A 19,882-nucleotide genomic window follows, 5' to 3' on the forward strand; every position below is an offset into this window, starting at 1 on the left:
AGACCGGACAAAATGCATAAAATTATTATAGGTCCAGCAGGGCAGGCGCACTTTTTGATGTTTTCTTTCCACATCAAAAGATATGATTAACTACTTTTGCAGATCTCAGACACAATCTGTAATGTACAGTTTAAGTATTTTACTGTAACGTTTGTTCAATCTTCATTTATAGCCGTACAACTGATACGCAACAGCTTCATCGCTATATTTTTTTTAATCACTAAATGTTTTACACTATATTTTTGATTTGACATTTTTTTTCTAAAAATAAAACCTGTTGTCCTTCTGTTTGAGCCACCTCCACCCGGGTTTCTTGGAAAATTGCATCCTGTAGGGACTAGTATTGTAATAATAGCCAATAATGTAAACATTTTGGCCTTTTTAAATAAAATAACATCTTAACTTGCCAAGGACAATCATCATCGAGAGACTTGCACACTGTCTGTCCGTGATGATGACTTCATTATCAACTTTGTATTTCTCATAAGCAAACTGTACGGAAACTACAAAACATGTATTTCCAAGGAATGCAGTTCTATTTATATATTAGATCACAGGATGCTGGTTTCAAAGGCTTTTGAATGCTACTTCAGCGATCTGATAGCTGGCCAAAATTGTAAGCACTTCTTACATTATTGCTAAATCATTGGCTTAAATATCTATTACACCAATAACAAGTTAATACATTAATAGCTTTATTATATGGCAAAAATTATTACATTATTGCCAGGTATTATGGTACTGGCCATCGTCTTGTTATTGGTTGCTCCACACCCTGGGTGGACTCGGTAGTATGTATTGGATAAATGGATGCAAAAAAAACTAATACATTCAACTTTGTTCACCATCATTCTGCTATTTCATGGCTCATTGATGTACTCAGATGATTTGTACAATAGGATTCAGTGTTCTCTTGGGCATTGTCGTAGCTTGTGCTTAATGTCTATAAATTTACTTGTTTGTTATTAAGCCCCAGGGGTCCCTCCTAGAGGAAAAATAGCAGGGAAACTGGAGCGCGTAAAGAAAAAGTAGGTATGCTCGAAAAAAAGAATACGCACACCACATGACCTGAGAACTAAAATTCATGGTTGAAGTTAGCGAGGGGACAGTCAGATATTGCTTTTTTTTTTTTTTTTTTTTGGTGATGAGCAGGGAGGCAGACCTAAACTGTGATGTAAAGCCAGGAAACTCAGTGTGAGCATGTTCCTCTGCCATCGTTACGCCTGTCGTGTTTGTATTCACATCTTGTACATCATAGTCAAATGGGAGTCAAATAACAAAGGCTTTCCAATTATGTGTAGCACATTGTGTGCGAGATGGAATATCACAAAGGCATTGTTCCCCTGCTCCTGCTGACCTTACCTTTGAAATGGTTTCACGGCCGCTCCAATTGCCTGCACCATTTGATTTAGCTAAGGGGATTTGACCACCAGCACAGAGATGAGAGGAAGGGAGAAGAGAGCTCTACACACAGCTACAAGGAGAAAGAGGAGATTCACACCAGAGGAGAGTAAAAACAGCTAACCTTGCTCCGTCCTCACGATGATTATACCAGAGTGGCATCTGTTTCATTATTTAAATCAGCGGGCTGATTGCTATGCAGCTTTTATGGTGCTGGCATCATAATAAAGCTCTCTCTCTGGATGCTACACAATCAATAAAAGTTGTGGTCATGTTTCATGTGTTCGCGCCATCCAGAATACATTTTCTTTGTCTGTCAGTTTTTAATTATGTACTTTCAATAGAGCTGGAGTCAATTCATTTCCACTGTGTGAATAAGAAGTGAGATTTAATTGTTCACGGCAGTGTTTCTCTTCTCGCGATGCTGAATAACATCTGTCTGATTTAAATTTTGAAGAAACATCTCCTGCTGATCTTTTTTAATCAGCGCCATCAGACACCCCCCCCCATCCATCCGTCCTGCCTCGGCCTGTTTGAACACAGCGCCGGCAATGCCTCCGCAAGTCCTGAGACTTTTTCCCCTCCTCACTCCCTGCTTGACTGGAGCCATCTTGTTTGGAGTGATGGCTCACTCACACAGGTTCACGGCCGCTATTGTAAAATCAGCCAGCGTTTAATTGAAACAAATGACTATAATAATAGAACATTATCCCTGCAGGCACCCAGCCATGACAGCTTTAATTAGAGGCGCGTTCAAGACTGATCCTTCAAAAGCACAGCCGCCGTGCAACAAGGTGGTAAACACGCCTTGAGGTGGGGAGCCGACCCTCGGTCTTACAGCCCTCAAAGCTACTTCTCATTCACCCTGAGGGCAAAGCACTAACAACTCTGTTCCTCAAAGAGCCTCCCAGCCTCTCTCTATCTCTCTCTCCCCCCTCTCTCTCTCTCTCTCTCTCTCCCCATCCATGTCTTTGGTTTATCAAGCTTATATACCCAGGAGGGTCATTTACACAAGCTGAGGAAAATTAATAAGAGAGTGGATTCATGAATCATACGCTACTTAAGTATGAAAGCAAAGGCAAACGCCGTCTCTTGCTGTCTTGTGACATCAGACAGATGCTAAGTAAGGAGATATGATGGGCAGCGGATGCCAGCGCTTTATAAGACGTAGAAACACAAGTGTTTTAAGATTTTGTTGTAGCCTAATTGGATTTGATTTAGTAGGTTTCAACACAACTTTATCATATATTATAAAATGAGGCAAGGTGACTTTGATTTAAATCTAGTGCGATGCAATGTTCCAGGTGTACAACCAGCCAACTGTATTTAGAAACACACTATTAAAGCCTCATTTTATTTATTAGCTTGGCACTCACTCCATGTTGCCAAAACAAGACACCATAAGGTCACTTTGGATCGTTCCAATTACATGCTAGTCTTAAAGAAGTAGTATAAAATGCTTGCTCTTACACCTCCCGCGCTGGACTGTAATCGTATAATTAAACTGGCAGGAAAACAGCAATACCTCACAAACTAACAGTACGAGGAAATAATTACGAGTTTGAGCACAAACTTTTGAAGCGAAAACCCGGCGATTGAGTCCAAGAATTCCTTGAGTAGCCACACTGTTGAAATGAACTTTGCCACTCTATCTCTCAATGCCAAAAGCAATCCATACCAGCACAGTTGATAGTTTCATTAAATGCAGGCATGACTGTTTAGCTGTGCCAGAAAATTGAAAACAGACACAGACAAACTCACATAAAATGAATGAAAGAAAGTTTTTTTTAATTTATTTTTTTAAGATAGCCTGTGTGACAGGTTGTATATAATGGTTTTGCAGCTTGTCATTGCAACTTGCACCGTCGCAATGACAGCAGATACTCTAGTTTCAACAATCGACCCAACACTCAAGGGCAAGACTTAACCCAGCTCATAAACAATGATAATCTTCACAATATTATTAATGATAATCATAATAATGATGAATGTATGGTTAGAGAGAGGTAACACGCCACAGCTGGAAGCGTTTGCACAAAGAGACTGATGTTTCTGGCAGTGATTGACTGCTGGTCTTGAAAAGTACTGTACCACCCTGGATGTCTCTCAGAGGGAATCTGCAGCAGCAACAAGGCAGTGGTTGATTTGCAGATAGTAATGTCATGATGTCCCCCTCGGCACCATCCTCCATGTTCCTCATTACTGGTAATGTTAGAACCTCCTTTGCTTTTATTCTCTCTCTTTCTCCCTCTCTCTCCACCCCTCCTTCAGTTCTCTCTCTTGTCCCTCACTCTTTTATTTTATTCCATCTTTTTCTCCGTCTCCCTCCCGTTTCTTCTCGGTGTTCCTTTCTCCTCTTCTCTTGCTCCCTCTCAGCCCGGGCGTGTCTCTGAGCTCACCTCACAAAGCACAGCGTCAGAGAATCAGAGCCTCGCCTGACATGACATGTAGAAGACGGTTGTGTAGAGCGGCAGGGACACACACTCTTGACAGAGGAAGGCAAGGCAGCTCTGCTCCCACTAATGAGACTCCTGACTGCCGTGTCAAACAGTGTGTGTGTGTGTGTGTGTGTGTGTGTGTGTGTGTGTGTGTGTGTGTGTGTGTGTGTGTGTGTGTGTGTGTGTGTGTGTGTGTGTGTGTGTGTGTGTGTGTGTGTGTGTGCGTGTGCATGCTTACACAACCAAAGAACAATGAGCATATAGAAAAAAGAAATCAATATAGAGCATCTAAAATTAAACAAAACACATATAACAATATGCAACATGTAAGTGGAGGTCATGTAAAAGTTAACTATAACAGATAAATTCCCATTATGAAATGGGGATCCCGTCATCTTTTTTTTTTTTTTTTAATGATCTGAATATATTCCAGCAGCAGATTATTAAACTAGTAAATGCTTGCTTTCTCTTCACCTTGACCTTACAGGTTAACAAACTGTTGATTCTGCCACAGTTTGACAGTAAATACCAAGATGAGATCGTAAGGCCAACTCGTCAGTGATTTCCAATCGTGGGTCCGGGACCCCTTGTGGGGACTCCAGAGATCACGTTTGAGGCGTTGAAGATGTCAAAATTAGATTTGCTCATGTCAAAGAAAACCACAATAAGGCAGGTTCTATAATGAAGAGGAGCTTGCCTATTGCGGTCCACCAGTGTTTGGCTTCACTGTAATGTTCTGGAAAATCAGACATTTAACAGGACAGTCTTGAAAGGCCATAAGGGAAAAAAAGCACTGTGATAAAATATCTTCTGGTATTAAAAAAAGACCAAAATCGAAACAGCCCCTTGTTTGTTAATTGGTGTTAAACCGGTCAGTCGTCCATTTTCTATCATACAGGTTCACCTGCCTTCAAGTGGTGCGCATTGGCGTCGCCTCAAGCTGATTATAGGTGAAAACAAGGTGCACCCTGGACAGATCGCAGCACAAAGTGGACAGACATGTCCCGTTATCGCATTCACACCTTAAAGTCCATTTACTGACACCATTTCATCTCAAATTCATGTGTTCGGACTAAACCAAGAGAAAACCCACAAATCAACTCCAGAAAGGAAGAATAACCACTTCCTCCCACCCTGGTTAATCTAAAAATTTTAATTATTGTTTCTTCTGAACATTGTCACCTGATTCCTCTCCTGTTAAACACAAGAACAAGTTCTCATTTCATTGCTGTTATAGAAAGGATCAAGGATGAAAGCTTCCCTATCTTCATCCTGCATACCATCAACTGTGCTACATGAACACATCGAGTGTTTTAATCAAGTAACCTTTGTGCACATTAAGAGGATGGAGTGGCAGGATTGAGCTGAACTGGTGGCTTTTGCCACAGCGGGGGGGGGGGGGGGGGGGACTGACAAGAGACGCCTCTCCACTGCCGGCAGGGCTGAATATTCCTAGTGGTGAAAGCAGAATGAGTTGATGGATGGTTGAGATAGGGCACAGTGCAATATGGACACGATTTCATGGCATGATAAATCTCAGCAGGGGCGCGTGGCTAAGTGTAATATGAAATCCCTTATCTTTGTATCGGCTTCATAACACTGGCTATCTGCTGTGGCTGAATCTGCGTTTGTTTCTTTAGCTGCTGTTCTTTGCTTGAACGCTGCTGTTGATCACATCTTCAGCATGGAGCAGGAATACACCGACGACAACATGCGTGTGATAACACACATTTTACCTGGTCGTATTTCAAATATGATGTGATGAATTATCTAAATTGAAAATTGTCACTGTAGAGAGATCCTCTTCTATTACCCGTGATCGCAGTGATAAGCTGCATTATTAGAAGAGGCGTTGCATGGCGCTCTATAGACGGTGGCCCGTGTTTGTACAAAACAAGTTTAAATTACCCCTCAGATTAAATGAAATGTAATTTGTCTCGTGTTACTGGTCTTTTTAAAGTTCGGCGCCGGTGTTATTGAACACCACCTCTTTGGAGTTTTTGATTAAAGCAAAGAAATTAAGTCACACCTTATCCCCTGATGAGCTTAATCCAGCAGGTTAATTGACTTTATCAGGGTTGAGGAAAAAAGATGAGCTGCCGCTCCATCCTGCAACAGAAATACCCTGCAAACCTGTGCAATAGGAAAATAACCCATATTTCTTTTAAAATATTTCTTAATATACAACTACAGTTTCATATCACATTGCCAGAGAAATAAGGCACTTTCTCCCAGGAGATGAGAAAAGAATTGAATTTTTCCTTATCGGTCATCTATTTTTCCACCGAATGCTATTACTTGCTGCCTGCCGTTGCTTAGCAACAGGAAATATTAATAGGACCTTTTATTAGCTAGGCTTTACCAGTGGAGTACTAAAATGAGGAAGTGGAAAACATGAATGTGTTACATAAATCTTTGAACCTTTCAGGGTTTGTGCAAGTCTCTGTTTGTCCAGTGATTTATGGCTGTGATGGTTCATTTATGGGAGAGGGAGGTGTGAAATGCCAAAATGGAACATTAGCCTAAGGGACAATTTGAAAATAAATAATCACAACAAAGTAAAAGAAAGAAAGCGAGAGGAAGCAGTTTAGAGCTCAGATCTCCCCTTTTCTTGTCGATTTCAAGAGGCCATTAAACAAGCAAGCGATTTTTGTTCTGCTGCAGGCATTGATCATTCAAAATCATCTATGCCTGAATCAACACTGGAATAACTAATACAAGTCCCTTTCTATCACTGCGCTTGTTGAACTGTGGTGAAAAGCGACAGACATTCCATCATTTCTCGCAGACGCTCTAATCCCTTTAAAAAATGGCTGAAAATGAAGGTCTTTCAAAGGAGAAATAGGTTTTTCTTCATCTGAATAAAAAGTATAGAATAAGGCAAAGCTGCAAAGAGCAGAAAGTCTTTAAAGGCTAAAGGTACGACACTTTTAAAGCTCATAGTGGAAAAAAATACATTTAATTACAGTATGTCAGAAATGTCATTGGGTAACAGGCTGCATGATGAAATATTCATTGTTTAAACTTTGAAAGATTGTCTCTATAAATGCATCAGCGTATCTCTAATCCGCTCTTTTTGTCTGTTTTCATGTTTATACAAAAACCAGCAGGTGTACAGTATACGATAATACATTTGCCGAGGCCCTCCATCAGAGAGGAACACATTAAAACACACCTCTGCTCTCTTATCATTAATTCATCCCAGCTTGTCTGTGACAAGTTCAGTTGACATTGCAGCTCATATTTCATTCACACAGGCTTGGAGAGCGAGCGAGCACCTGCCAGCAGCACTTAATACCTTGCAAGGAAAAATAGAGAAGGAAAAAGAAAACAGGGGCTTCAATTCAACTTAACATGACAATCAGGGTGGGATTAATACTCAATAATTAACCTCAGCAACTGAAGATAAAGAGCTTGTGAGGAAATTCTTACATTCAAATGTTGCAACAAAAGAAATTAGAGGATGGATTTGAATATGAATGCAGCAGGAAGATCTTTAGGGTGCCACAACCCTCATTACAAATTAACTGACCCTCATTCGAGCGGATTCAAGCCTTGTGTCCTGGAAAAATGACAAATGAGATAATACCTGGGTGTTATATGGTGCTGAGGCTGCTCCTGCTCATAGCCCCCCCCCCCCCCCCCTTTTTTTTTTTTTTGGTAATACATAGCTGTTATGCATAACATCCACATACTGATTATGTATTCATCATTCGTTACATATTCAAAACATTGCACTCAAGACAGTTTGATGATGGCTAATATTGAATGCACCATTGAGGAACATGAGGGAGAAAAAAAAAAAAGGTGAATCAAAGTTAATTTATTCCATTCGGAGTTTCAGGTCACGTGTATTGAAGGGGCTTTTTTTCTTCTTCTTCTTTTTTTTTTTTTAAGTATATCTTAATTGAAAACTGAGATTTTCAGTTTAAATGGAGTGCAGGTGTAGGTGTCATAGCAGAGGATTGAAGCTTATATAAATATATCCATCCAGTCTATGATTTAATAGTGTGGCTTTGGGTGTGTTTTTAGTGTAAATGAAGATGGGGCAGACAACAATGAGGCCACTCCACTTGTGAGCCCAGAAATGATTCGCCAGTCAGAGCAGAGATGTGTATCTTTCTGGGCTGTATTGATAAGATCAATGCAACCTGAGCAAGGCTATTAAATGTCTAATGTGTTTTGGAACTTGTAGATGCTACGACAGTGGGGGCATTAACAGAGAGGGGGGGGGGGGGGGGGGGGGGGGGGCAGAGGGGGAGAAGGGCCCTGCCAAGTGCATCAGAGCATCAGAGAAAAGAGCTCTGTGAAAGATATCAGGTTTGGCCAGGAGGGGCTTCAGACCACAACAACACAATGAGCATCAGCAAAACTCTTTTTTAAAAAGAATAGATATTGAATATGGCTTCTTTACTAAAGTAGTACATTTTAATTGCATTTAAAGTGTCATTCCACAGCTACTTCTTAAAACCAAGACTGAAAGTTAAGGACTTTTGTTTTCCATGTTTGCGATGGTTCATTTATGATTCCACTGATCATCTTACTGAGATGATCACAAACCAGCAGCAAAATTACCATATTGCCAATATTACTGTATGAAATCCAAGCTAACATCAAAACCTATGAAGTAAGAAAACTTCCAAATTCTTTCTTTTTTTTCAATTGATATTATTCTTCCAATCAGGTGGACAAAAAAAGTGTGGGTTGTACATTGTGCTTAACCTATAATGGAAAATTTAACAATTATATACCTCATGATTGGATTAGCTGGGTAAACATCCAGTTCAATCAAATAGTACTTTATTGATGTACAAAGCAGCACAAATGTCATACAACTGGCCACGAGTTGAGGCTATCGTCAAGCAAAAGCAGCGCAGCTTGGCAGTGCCCTCATCTAGAAAATGAAAATAAGGTAGCATGTCGGCTGTGTCAGAAAAGCAAAAAAAATTTTTATATAATCACTCACTCAATTGGTCAACCACATCAATTCAAGAATGCGGATGTTAACCTGCTGCTACTGCTGCTGAGATTTCTCGCAAAAGTCAGGTCAGTTTGGCATAATTTTTCCAGAGACGCTTGATCCTGCCCAACAAACTCGCATGATTTGCTGAGTCCATTGTCTCTTGTTACTTGTTTTGTTAGAACAAACTTCAGAAAACATTAATGTCCCAGCGGTGGAAAATCACATTTTGTTTTATGCTTTCATTTTTTTTTTTCAGTCCGGGCTCCTCAGGAAATACTTTCACTACTCTTTTCAGATTGGAATCGTAGTCGGTGAACCAAATCCTATTCGCTTTTGGTTTCATTTTGCAGTATTTTTAGGAAAACAAAAAAAAAACTGCACAATATATTACTTTTAATAATCATTCATCATTGAATTTTATAAATAATGACAAAGAAATAAGTGCAGGAAATCATTTGTGACTGAAATATGTAACTATGTCCCAGCACTCACTATTATGAAGAGCCTTGATATATCCTTCAACAAAATCAACAAATACATCAATGAGTGTTCTTCAAAAGGTTAATGGAAGTTTCTTTTCTCAAAAAGAAACTTATAATAAACCCTCAGTCTGAGCTTCTATTTTTCACTTAATTTATCTGTGGTAGTTTTCATGGTTGAGCGAGTCTGATACCTGCAGTCCAGTGTGAAATCTAACATTAGCTTTAAATCTAAACACAATTTACTTGCGTAATTGAAACTGACACAACAAACTGAACACACCCTATCTGTTCTGTCTAACAGCTCTCTGATTATGATCAACTGCTGCTGTAACACCGCTCTACTCCAAATCCCTTTTTTTTTTTCTGTTATATAATCGTCCTATTTATTTTATGTTTATATTGTTGCACCTGCATTGGAGCACTTTCAAATGTCCTCATGCTTGAATCACGTAGGCACACATTTAAAATCCAGAGGCTCTCAGCCTTTTGTTGAGACAGAATAACCTTATTTCACTCAACTGAATTATCTCTAAAATATCTAATAATGAAATCCAGGAGGTACAGAAAACTGGAGGTATGTGCTCATTTTGAATAGGAGTTACTTTTTTTCATCTTTACAATTTCTTCTTCCCACAATGCCCTCCTCTCTCCTTCTCTCTCCTTCTCTCTCTCTCTCTCTCTCTCTCTCTCTCTCTCTCCTTCCTCACCCCCTCCTCTCTTCATCCAACTCTATTGCACTCTTTTCATTGCCCAGCTCACGTATTGAATCTGCCTGATGAAAACAGATCTCACTGCAGCACCACAATAGAATGGCTGATGCAGGAAAGATGAACCCTAATGGATTTTTTTTTTCAATGTGCTCAAGATTGAATATAAGGCCTGACCTCCAGATGTAGTGGATCCATTTCAACAGCAGAGATATTGTTTATAGTGGAGACCGAGAAACACAGACGGACCAACACACACATACAGTACAATGTCAACAGCAACAGCAGCAGTCACACACGCTGTCTTTTTAAAGCCCCCCAAACAGCCTAAAATTAGAATTAACCCTCATTATTTATCTATCCGTGTCAAGTGAGGTATTCATAATGATAGCATCTCATGTTTGAACTGCAGAGTTTGCTTAATTACTCTGCTCAACAGACTGTGTCAAGGTGAGGCACCAATTTAATAGACACTCCGTTCTCAGCACAAATGAACCTCTGCTACGGTTTAGTAGTTTCGCCAGACAGACTATTTGATTTAAAAAAAAAAAAAAAAGAAATTCTCTGACTTGGCTTTATATGCTGCTATTTCACCGTGAAGTTGAAGTGCAGCCCTGAAAAGATCTGCTGTATGTTGGAGGAGTGTCTTTGAGAGGCAGTTAGAAAATAGCAAGATTTGGAGGTTTTTCTAGCAAGGTATAATTTGCAAAAGATCACCTTGTTCTTACCAGTTTTACACTCGCTGGTGTTCTTTGCAGTGCTGTAATATATGTGTTTGTGTGCCGCATTACTAAATATAAACTTAATTTCGACAATATGACATTTAACAGCATGTGTCATTGCATGTAATCACCATTGTCTCTGTTTTCCAAACTGAAAAAACCAACCAGTCACCAGAATTGGGAGTATATTTGTTTTAAACATGTGCTCATTGTGCACAAGCTCAACATTTAAAAAATCTCATGCATTTTTATCAGACGACCTGCTGTACTCAATCTATTAAAACCAGCGAGTGTGGCCTATTGTACGTCACAGTAACAAATATCCTGACTGCAGAGTGAACGACTCGCCAATCAACCACTGTCTCCACAGTAAAGGTCATGACCAAAATGTGAAATGAATATGAAGATAAATGACACACGAATCCAATACCTCGGGGGAATATTCCAACATTATATATAATGCATAATATGTTTATATTTCAGATCCTTATCAAGCCATATTTTGCCCGTACGCTGGTTGTTGTTTATCTTTATCTCTCCAGTTTATGATGAACATTATACAATATGCTTGACCTTGATGTGCTTCTGTACTGAATATAATGTATGCCGTGTATAAAACACACTCTTATCTTTTATTGACACACACAAAACACTGGTGACTTTTGTCATTTGCGATAATACAAACAAACAAGTACCATCTTAAACTGTGGGCTATATTAAATCACTTGAAAGACACACGGGAGTATTTCTGGGTCTGCTTTTCATATCTGAGTCAATATGAAGTTTCAACACAGAACAATCATGTGTATGCCAACATTGTGAAACATATCTTTACATTCATGGGGTATCTCAGTGCTGCAATCAATAAAAGACAATAGTCGGTCCATATTTCAACGAGATGCATTAAGATCTGACATTATCAAACGTAAACGGCACATAAAAAGAACACTTTTCAGCGTAGCCCTCAGCTGATTAGGGCGGGGTACAAAAGCTTTCACTAATGTGCACTCAAAGTTCAGCTCCCGAGTCAAAGCACTGCTGCACTTATGGGACTATGTGTTTGATATACTCTAAGAAGTACTGCTAAAAAAAAAAAAAAAGATTATATCCTTTTTTTGCAGCTTATACATATGTACCATCCATAAGCTTTACATCATTTGTTGTGATAGAAACCTGCTCTATTCGCAGCACTTCTCATGAATGCAATTATGGTTTGGAGATGCTAATTTGTGGAGTAGCAGTTGTGTGCGGAGCTGAGGGAGTAATCAGCACATATTCATGTTTGAAGGCCTGACAGATTGACCGATGCATGCTGTCGAGGCAGATATGATGCTGATGGATTTACCCACAATCCTTTTCTCCATGCATTACAGCTGACATGGCAACCGCTGCAGCACAATCACTCAGTTCCCCACACTAAGCCCCAGTCTCCATGACTTAAAACCTGCATGTACCTTTTTAGGCTCTAATTTATTTCCTATTAGAATGATGTGGTGTTAACAGGGTGGACAGCTTTTAAATGTTCATTTCATATGCTTTAAAAATCCATTTAAGTCATTTTCAGAAGTAAAAAATTTCTCATTCCCCCGGCGTACCTCATCATCACTTTTATAATTGTAACATCTTCATCATAAAGTATCCGCTCACTGTTTGTTGGTTGTTCTATATATATACATATTTATATATATATATATATATATATATATATATATATATATATATATATATATATATATATATATATATATATATATATATATATATATATATATATATATATATATATATATATATATATATATATATATATATATATATATATATATACACACACACACACACACTGTATGAAGGTTCAGATGTACTAACATTTGTTCAATGTATTTCCTACTCTGTGGTCTGTACTTTAAATATTAGAAATCCAAACTTTCAGTTTTTTGTCTTAAAGAAGAGCAAAAAACCTACAATTCACATAAGAAGTAGTGTCAACTATGTAAAGAAATCCATTATAAATGTGAGTAATATTCACTGGGGTGTACTCATATCTGTTATATGATGTAGTAGTTGTCTAATTAACCTGGATCATGAGTAGTCTTCTTAAGATGTTTGCTTGATAGACAGATAGTTTGAACTTTAAAACTATTATTCCATGTGCTTTGTAGAAGTTTATGCATTAATGCACAATGCTAAAAAGGCCAAGTTAAAAGCCAGTGATCAGTTCATACAATCCTCACTGTGAAACTCGTGTCTCGTCTTCGGAGGTTGTCTGCGACTCACCGAGGGCATTTGGCTGGAGACGAGGTGGCTGTCCTGTGCCAGCATGTTCGACATCATGAGTGTGGGCAGCTCCGGGTAGGAATACGGGTTGATGAGCCCATTGTGTGGCAGTGAGTGACAGAGGTAGCCCGTAGAGTCGTGCTCCATCAGGTGAAGAAGTGGAGGCTCGGGGTGGTTGGGTGGAGTGATGGGGGGTATCTCGTAGTCTTCGTCCCCGGTTCCGTTACCGCTTGAGGTCCCACCACCTCCGCCGCCTCCTCCGCCACCGCCTGTCTGACCTGTGTAATTCTGGGGGACACACACATAATGCAAAAAAAGAAAAATATATATTACTTTTGACAACGTGGGATGACTTTTGACAAGTTTCATTATTGTATATCACAGTTATTTCAGTTTTTGCAAGTGTTTCAAATATCTTCTACTTTCAATGACTCCAACACTTCACCAGCATAGATTAAATGTCCAAAGCTTAACAACCAGATGAGAAAACTACAAGCGATCTTCTCAAAAACAACTTGAAGTCAACTTAAATACCAAAAGAGCTTTTTAGTCTCAAACAACATCCAGTCACCATATAAAGTTGAATTTAAAGTCAACAGCAACAAGAAGGTAGGCCAACTGAAATAATGATGGATGTGTTTACTATTGAATGGAGTTTGCAAATTTGGACACTATGTCTTGTTCTTGAGTGCAACAGAGAAGTGAGGTGAAATCACAACAGCTGCTTTACACATTTTGACTGGATACTTTGCCACAGCATAAACAACCCAGGTTCAATAATTCTTTCAAGACGTTTACAATCACAAAGCAATGGCAAGCTACTTCAAAAAATAGAATTGAAAACTCTTCATCCACAAGGAAAAAAATACAATTTAAATTCCCTCCACACAAAACTTCAAGAAAGTGTTTATATACCAAGCTTGTAGTGATGAGGTAATACTATCACAGAAAGACACCAAAAAACAGAGAAGACACATGAGACGCAAAACACAGGCTGCAGTGTACTGCAGTTTGTGTGATTCCCATTTTTCTTTTATTGGTGATGGTGAGGGAGGAGGAGCAGAAAGTGTTGCTGTAAAAGCCATAACAAGCTCAGTACGTTCTGTAGCACAGACACTAATCCGCCATTGTTGTGTTGATTAGTATATGTAAGTTAAAGAATAGACAGGGCCATGACTTCAACGTTTTCATTCGGGAGCTGGTTTCAAAAATTACCGGGTTCACTCTGTGAAAATGCCTCCTTTGTCGAGACAGAATGCCGATCTGATCAATATCCTCAGCAGTTATACCTAAAGCAGTCTCTTTAAGGACAGTGCCTAACGGTCCATCCTTTAAAAAAGAAATAAGAACACGCATATTTGGAACGATGTATCTATGTTCTTTGACATTTTATATATTTCTATCAGCACGTCCAATAAGAACATAACAGAAAGAAAGTCTTTCAGTTTAATCATCTGAAAAGAATATAATAAGCAGATTAATATTTAAGGTTGATGTCGCTCCTCCAAAGACTTTAACATAAAGAACATGTAACTATCTTTGTTAAGGGTAATGCCGTGACACGCAGAAGAAGATTCACTGTCTTATTTTATTCACATTGTATCAGATAAGAAATTCCCTAAAAAGCTTTGTAAACAGTTTAAACTCCGATCTGTCATTTCACTGGAATAGGTATAATTTTGTTTCAGATGTTAAACGGCTCATTTCGGGAACAAAAACTCGATGCGCAGTGATCGGTAATAAAGAAAAGCAACAGTCTCTGTATTTGTGTGCTGTCACACTAACACAGTAAGTCCAATCAGATCAGAGTTCTGCATGGAGCAAGCACAAAAAGAAAAATAGCAGGGAAATTCAACGGGGAATGAAAAGCAATTTTGTCTGAGACGATCCAACTTGACTCCCATTGTAATGACTGAGTCAAATTAATCATCACAAATAATATTCTGGTGTCAGCCATTCAAGGGTTTTTTAATAGAATTTTTATGATTCATGTCTGGCGGTATACATCAAACAGTCAGTTCTGCAACATTTCTGAAATCAATTCAATATCATCTTTGTGTAGGCTGTCATCCTCGGCAGCAGAGTGGTCATTTATCTCTCAAACAGATACTTTTAGAAAATAAGGGGCACTGGGAGATGGGAGAAAAGAGAAAAGGATACAGGGTCCATTTTCTTTCTTCTTGTTTTTCTCGATTCATTTCTAGTTTAAAGGTGAGTGTAAAAGGCCACTTCTGCAATTTGTGAGCACATAAATTACAAATTTGTTAAGATAAACAAAATTATTTAGCAATAGGCTTCTTTCACTGCAAAGGAAGCTCCGAAAACATCAACATTGTCAATCATGTGAAGACACCGTGGAGAAGTTTGTTAATTCTGAGGTGAAGGCAGTTTTAATTCTTTGTCTTTGTGACTGAATAGCAGGGTAAGCCTTTTGTTTTTATTTGTGTCTCACATAATAAGAGACAATCTTCCACAACAACTTTTAGCAGGATTAAAATGGATCCAACATCTCCGAGCCATGCGAGAGGGATTTCATTAAGTTACAACAACTAGACAACCGAAACAACCATCTTTAATTTTAGCGGGAAAAAGGACATTTGCTATGTTGCACTCAAGTGTAGACACACACTGAGCATTAAAAGCACACTTTCATCTTCTTAAATGTTACACCAAAGGAAAGAAAAAGGAGGAGAAGAGAGATAAGTGTGATTGCTTCAATTTGATTTACTTTGTCCTGACATAGCCTGAAAGCAAGTTGATATTAATTTTCTGGACTGTCCTTTGAAGACAGATGCTTTTGTAAACCTTTGGGGATAGTGTTATTGTTTGGTCTAATGGACAAGAAAACGAACATTTCCTGAGATTCAATTTCCCTCATAATTGTTGGAAGGAAACGAAATTGTCTGCTGTAAACATTGAAGCTATTGTGCAAAGTGAGTCCGTGTGCGTGTCCCTCAGAGCTTCACTCACAATGTGGGAGAGCGGTGTGTAGTCTAAAGACCACCCTGCTTAGTCATCACCTCGCACACTCATCAATCTGTTGTTTCCACAGTATATTAATACATATATCCAAGACAAAAAAAAAACCAAACAAAAAAAAAAAACATTTTCCTGTGTATGATCGTGCAGAGGGACAAGGATTGAGGATGTGTCATGTGCTAGATTGCCGTCCATAAGGCTCATCCAGTGCCCTTGATGATAAAATGTAAATACCAAGGACGTTCCCAGTTGGATTGTGGCAAGATAAATTATTCATATGCCTCTATTCAAAATGAGATTGCATGTACAGAACCACATGTACACTCTGGCTAATGTATACTCTTTTCTCCTTTAAAAGTAAAATCCAAACAAAGGCAATGCGTTTGATGGATCGTATGAGCCGGCATGTGTCCTAGTATGGAATTGGCTTTTCAAACAATAGCCGAGGTGCTCGTCCCTGGGTCACGTTCAGCAGTTAGGGCCACTCTCCTCCCAAAAGCTGCATTACACATATTCTATTTTCAACGCAGAGGCATCCTCTATTTTTTTTTTTCTCGTCAGATCAATACAGCACACTATAGGGAACATTATTTCCAATACACAGTATGCTGTCTGCGCAGTGAGCGAAACACAATCTGTAACGTTTTAATTACGAGACAGATCTCCCGACTGTAAGTGTTACATACCAGCACACCTTTCATTTGAAAGAAACAGATGAATAGACAGTTGGTCTGGGACTGAGAGAGAAAATAACATTGATTGGGGAGCTATCCAGCTTGTCTTTTATTTGGCACGGATCTCTCCTTCCCTCTGTAACACCGCCTGAGTATTCAAGGCCTTCTGGAGATGATATTGACTGTGGCTAATGGCTCATTATCTGTATATTCTTCCTCTTATTATATTATTGTGATGCCTGTAGAAATCAGGATTTAGGACATCACCCAGTTAATGTTAAATTGTATCCATTTTAAATATGCTTAGCTGCTAAATGCAATTCATAACTACAATAAAAAGATGCATGCCTTTTAGTGAATATACAATAGATTACAGGATCTGCCTTTATAATGTGTTTTGAGCTGAAACTCACAGGTGATTTAGACTAAACCTACTGAACAAGTCTTGTTTTGAACTATTTAGTAAAAATGAAACCTGTCAGCATTAACATGTTATTGGTGACAAGTTAAAAATGCTAGTGTATTGTGTTAATGTTTGTGGACAAAGTGTTAATGTATCTGTCTAATAAAATATTATTCTGAGCACAGTCGTTTCTAACTTGTCTGTAAGGTAAGTCTGCACCCATGCAGACAATCAGACATGTCTGCAGTATTTCAACACTGACCCCCACAAAGTGCAGTTGTCAAATGGCTCACAGACTCCAAACCAATTCTGAAATCACATGAACAGGTCAGTTTCAGTGTGAAAATCACATGAATGTTCATTGTCATTTCAAAACCTTTCCGCACCGCTCACTTAACTCGTCAGGAGTTGTTTGTAACTTGTGTAAATGGAATTTTAATATCTCTAAAGTCATTTCTTTTCAAATTATCACATTCAAGTGATGTCTTTGGTAGCACCTAACAAACAGTAACAACTGCTAGTAACTAACAGTGAAGAGCAGACAGACGTACAGCTGAGAGTTAGCAGCTTACAGACAGAAGCTGACGTACAAAGGCAGACCACTGTTTGTTTGCACTTCGCCACATTTCTGGTCAAATAAAATCCACTAAATAAACACCAGCATCTCATGCTGCTGTTTAACATGTTTGGATTACTTTAGTAATACTTTGGACACAATTAAAACAAACTTGGGAATAGTTCCTTTGTATTGTTGAAAAATACTTAAAAATAAAAATGAAATGCAAAATGACATTTTGAATCCAAAAAAGAAATCATTTAAGAAAAGTACACATAATCCTAATTGACAAAAACATTATGATGAACGAATTCAAAAATAGACTTGGTAATAAGACAACACATTGTTTGGTTTTTAAGCCTCTGAAGTCAAAAGATGTATTACTTTTCACTGCAGTTTTGCACTGTTAGACAAAAAAAGCTATTTTAAAATGTAACACAGACTAAATTCTTAACTGTCAGCAACCCTTATAGTCGCAGAGCTGCTTGTGTTATTTGCTGATTTTGAAGCATATTAGGAACAAGAAAAAAAAAAACCAAAAAACATCATTACACAAATATTATTTTAACAAGAGCCCCACGGACTGTGAACATTTCCACTACTGAGACATCAAGTGACACAATAAGAGCGCACGTGTTGTATTTTCAGGCCAGCTCCTTGTGTTCCGCACAGATGAAGAGTTTGGAGTCCTCCCAAGCCAACGTTTGTTTCAGGGGGAGGGTGGGACCGACAGCTTCGAGACAGACGATGACATATCTGTCTTACCACTAATGTGCACTTATCTGCCTATTGAAGAGCTTTGTCACAGCGGTGATTTATGCTCAAAATCCCCCACACATTACCACCACCTCCATCACCTCCGGCACTCTGCGTTCCAACACCTTCCTCCCATCCAGCACTCAGCACAAGGGCTCAGGCGCCGTTATCGCTCCTTCCCATACTGTCCAGTTTGAGAACAAACCTGTAGACACATCATCTCTTTTCATTCACCCTGCCATCACTCACCCAAAGGAGGGTTATACTCTGTATTTATGAATGATCCTGTTTACTAGTGCATGCAGAGCTCGTGTTTTAGCGTGACACCGCCGAGGCAAACACTGCCTTCAAACACTAATCTGAAAGGCCTGAACTGCTCTCAATCTGTTTCTTATCCTCTTTCTTTTTTTCCCTCGTTATCTATCCATCTCTCCCTGTCAACTCGGGCTTAATTAAAGCCATGGCTGTTCTTCTGCTACAATATCATGTCAAAGGGTATCAACACACCACACAGCTAAAGAGAGGAGGTGGAGGAGGATCAGGGGAGGAGAAGGAGGAGGAAGAGGGGGCAGAAGAAGATCCAGTTACAGCCACTGTATACCTCCACTTTCCTCTTCCTCTCTTGGCAAGCGCAGCCCCAGTCAGCTCTGTTCCTCACGAAGCCAACACAGATCTGGTCCCAGCTCCAAACCTGATCAGCTCACCTCAACCACCCCTCTGTCATCTCATCTCTCTCTCTCTCTCTCCAAAACAACCCAGCTGCATTATTTATCTCTCACTATTTCACACTAAAGCGTCAGTGGGCACAGGGATGCAGAGCCACCAGGAGAGGCTGGCTTCAGTTTGCTGAGTGAATGGAAGGAAAATATGGGAAGGGAGTGAGAAAGTGGGAAGATAAGGAAAGACACAATGTCAAAGGCATACTCCTCCTAGGAATTAACCCCGAATGGGACAGAAAGGAAAATATGGAGAGAATAATTAAGGTGAGCACCAACTGTCCAAAGTCCAAGGATGCAGATGGCCCCATTCACCTCAGATACTGAGCTGATTACTAACTAACCTCCCATTGACTAAAACCAGCCTTTCTAATTGCACATACCCCCCTTTTCTTTTCATGTTTCCTTCCCTCCCTGTCCCTCGTGTATCCTGTTCCCAGTACTCGTCTCACTTGTCAGTGGAGGTCAGGAGGTCACCCTCATCTGATCGTGCGTCAGAACCGATTAGAATCAGAGCTTTTGTGCCATGTCATATTTCATTATGCATTTGACTCATCTTGCAGGTCAAGGGGTCAGTGTGATTTGATTGGATGACAGAAATGATATAATTTGTGTTTAACCCTAGGCTGTATGAGGCTCTGAGTGGTGTACTAATGCATTTTGCAAAGACGGGGCAGGCCCTCTCCACAAGCGACTAATTTGAAGTGGCACACCGTAGAGTTGAAGCCAGAGCTATTGCACAACATGCTGAGGTTATAAGGGAGACTTTATCAAACGATAAACACAATCTCCCTTGTACCTATGTTTC

General features: G+C 39.4%; 1 protein-coding gene across 1 annotated transcript in view; it reads right to left on the bottom strand.

The window, feature by feature from the left end:
* LOC308128800 (TOX high mobility group box family member 2-like) overlaps positions 1–19,882 on the bottom strand; it is a gene marked incomplete at both ends in the record, with an annotated part of 95,358 nt that overhangs the window by 15,732 nt on the left and 59,744 nt on the right. Inside the window, one exon of the mRNA XM_080494467.1 lies at positions 12,991–13,278. Within this exon, the coding sequence (XP_080350593.1) occupies positions 12,991–13,278 (288 nt within the window). The remainder of the gene's footprint in view (positions 1–12,990; positions 13,279–19,882) is intronic.

The sequence above is a fragment of the Blennius ocellaris genome (assembly GCF_963422515.1).
Source record: "Blennius ocellaris genome assembly, chromosome: 4".
In the NCBI taxonomy this organism is placed as follows: Eukaryota; Metazoa; Chordata; class Actinopteri; order Blenniiformes; family Blenniidae; genus Blennius; species Blennius ocellaris.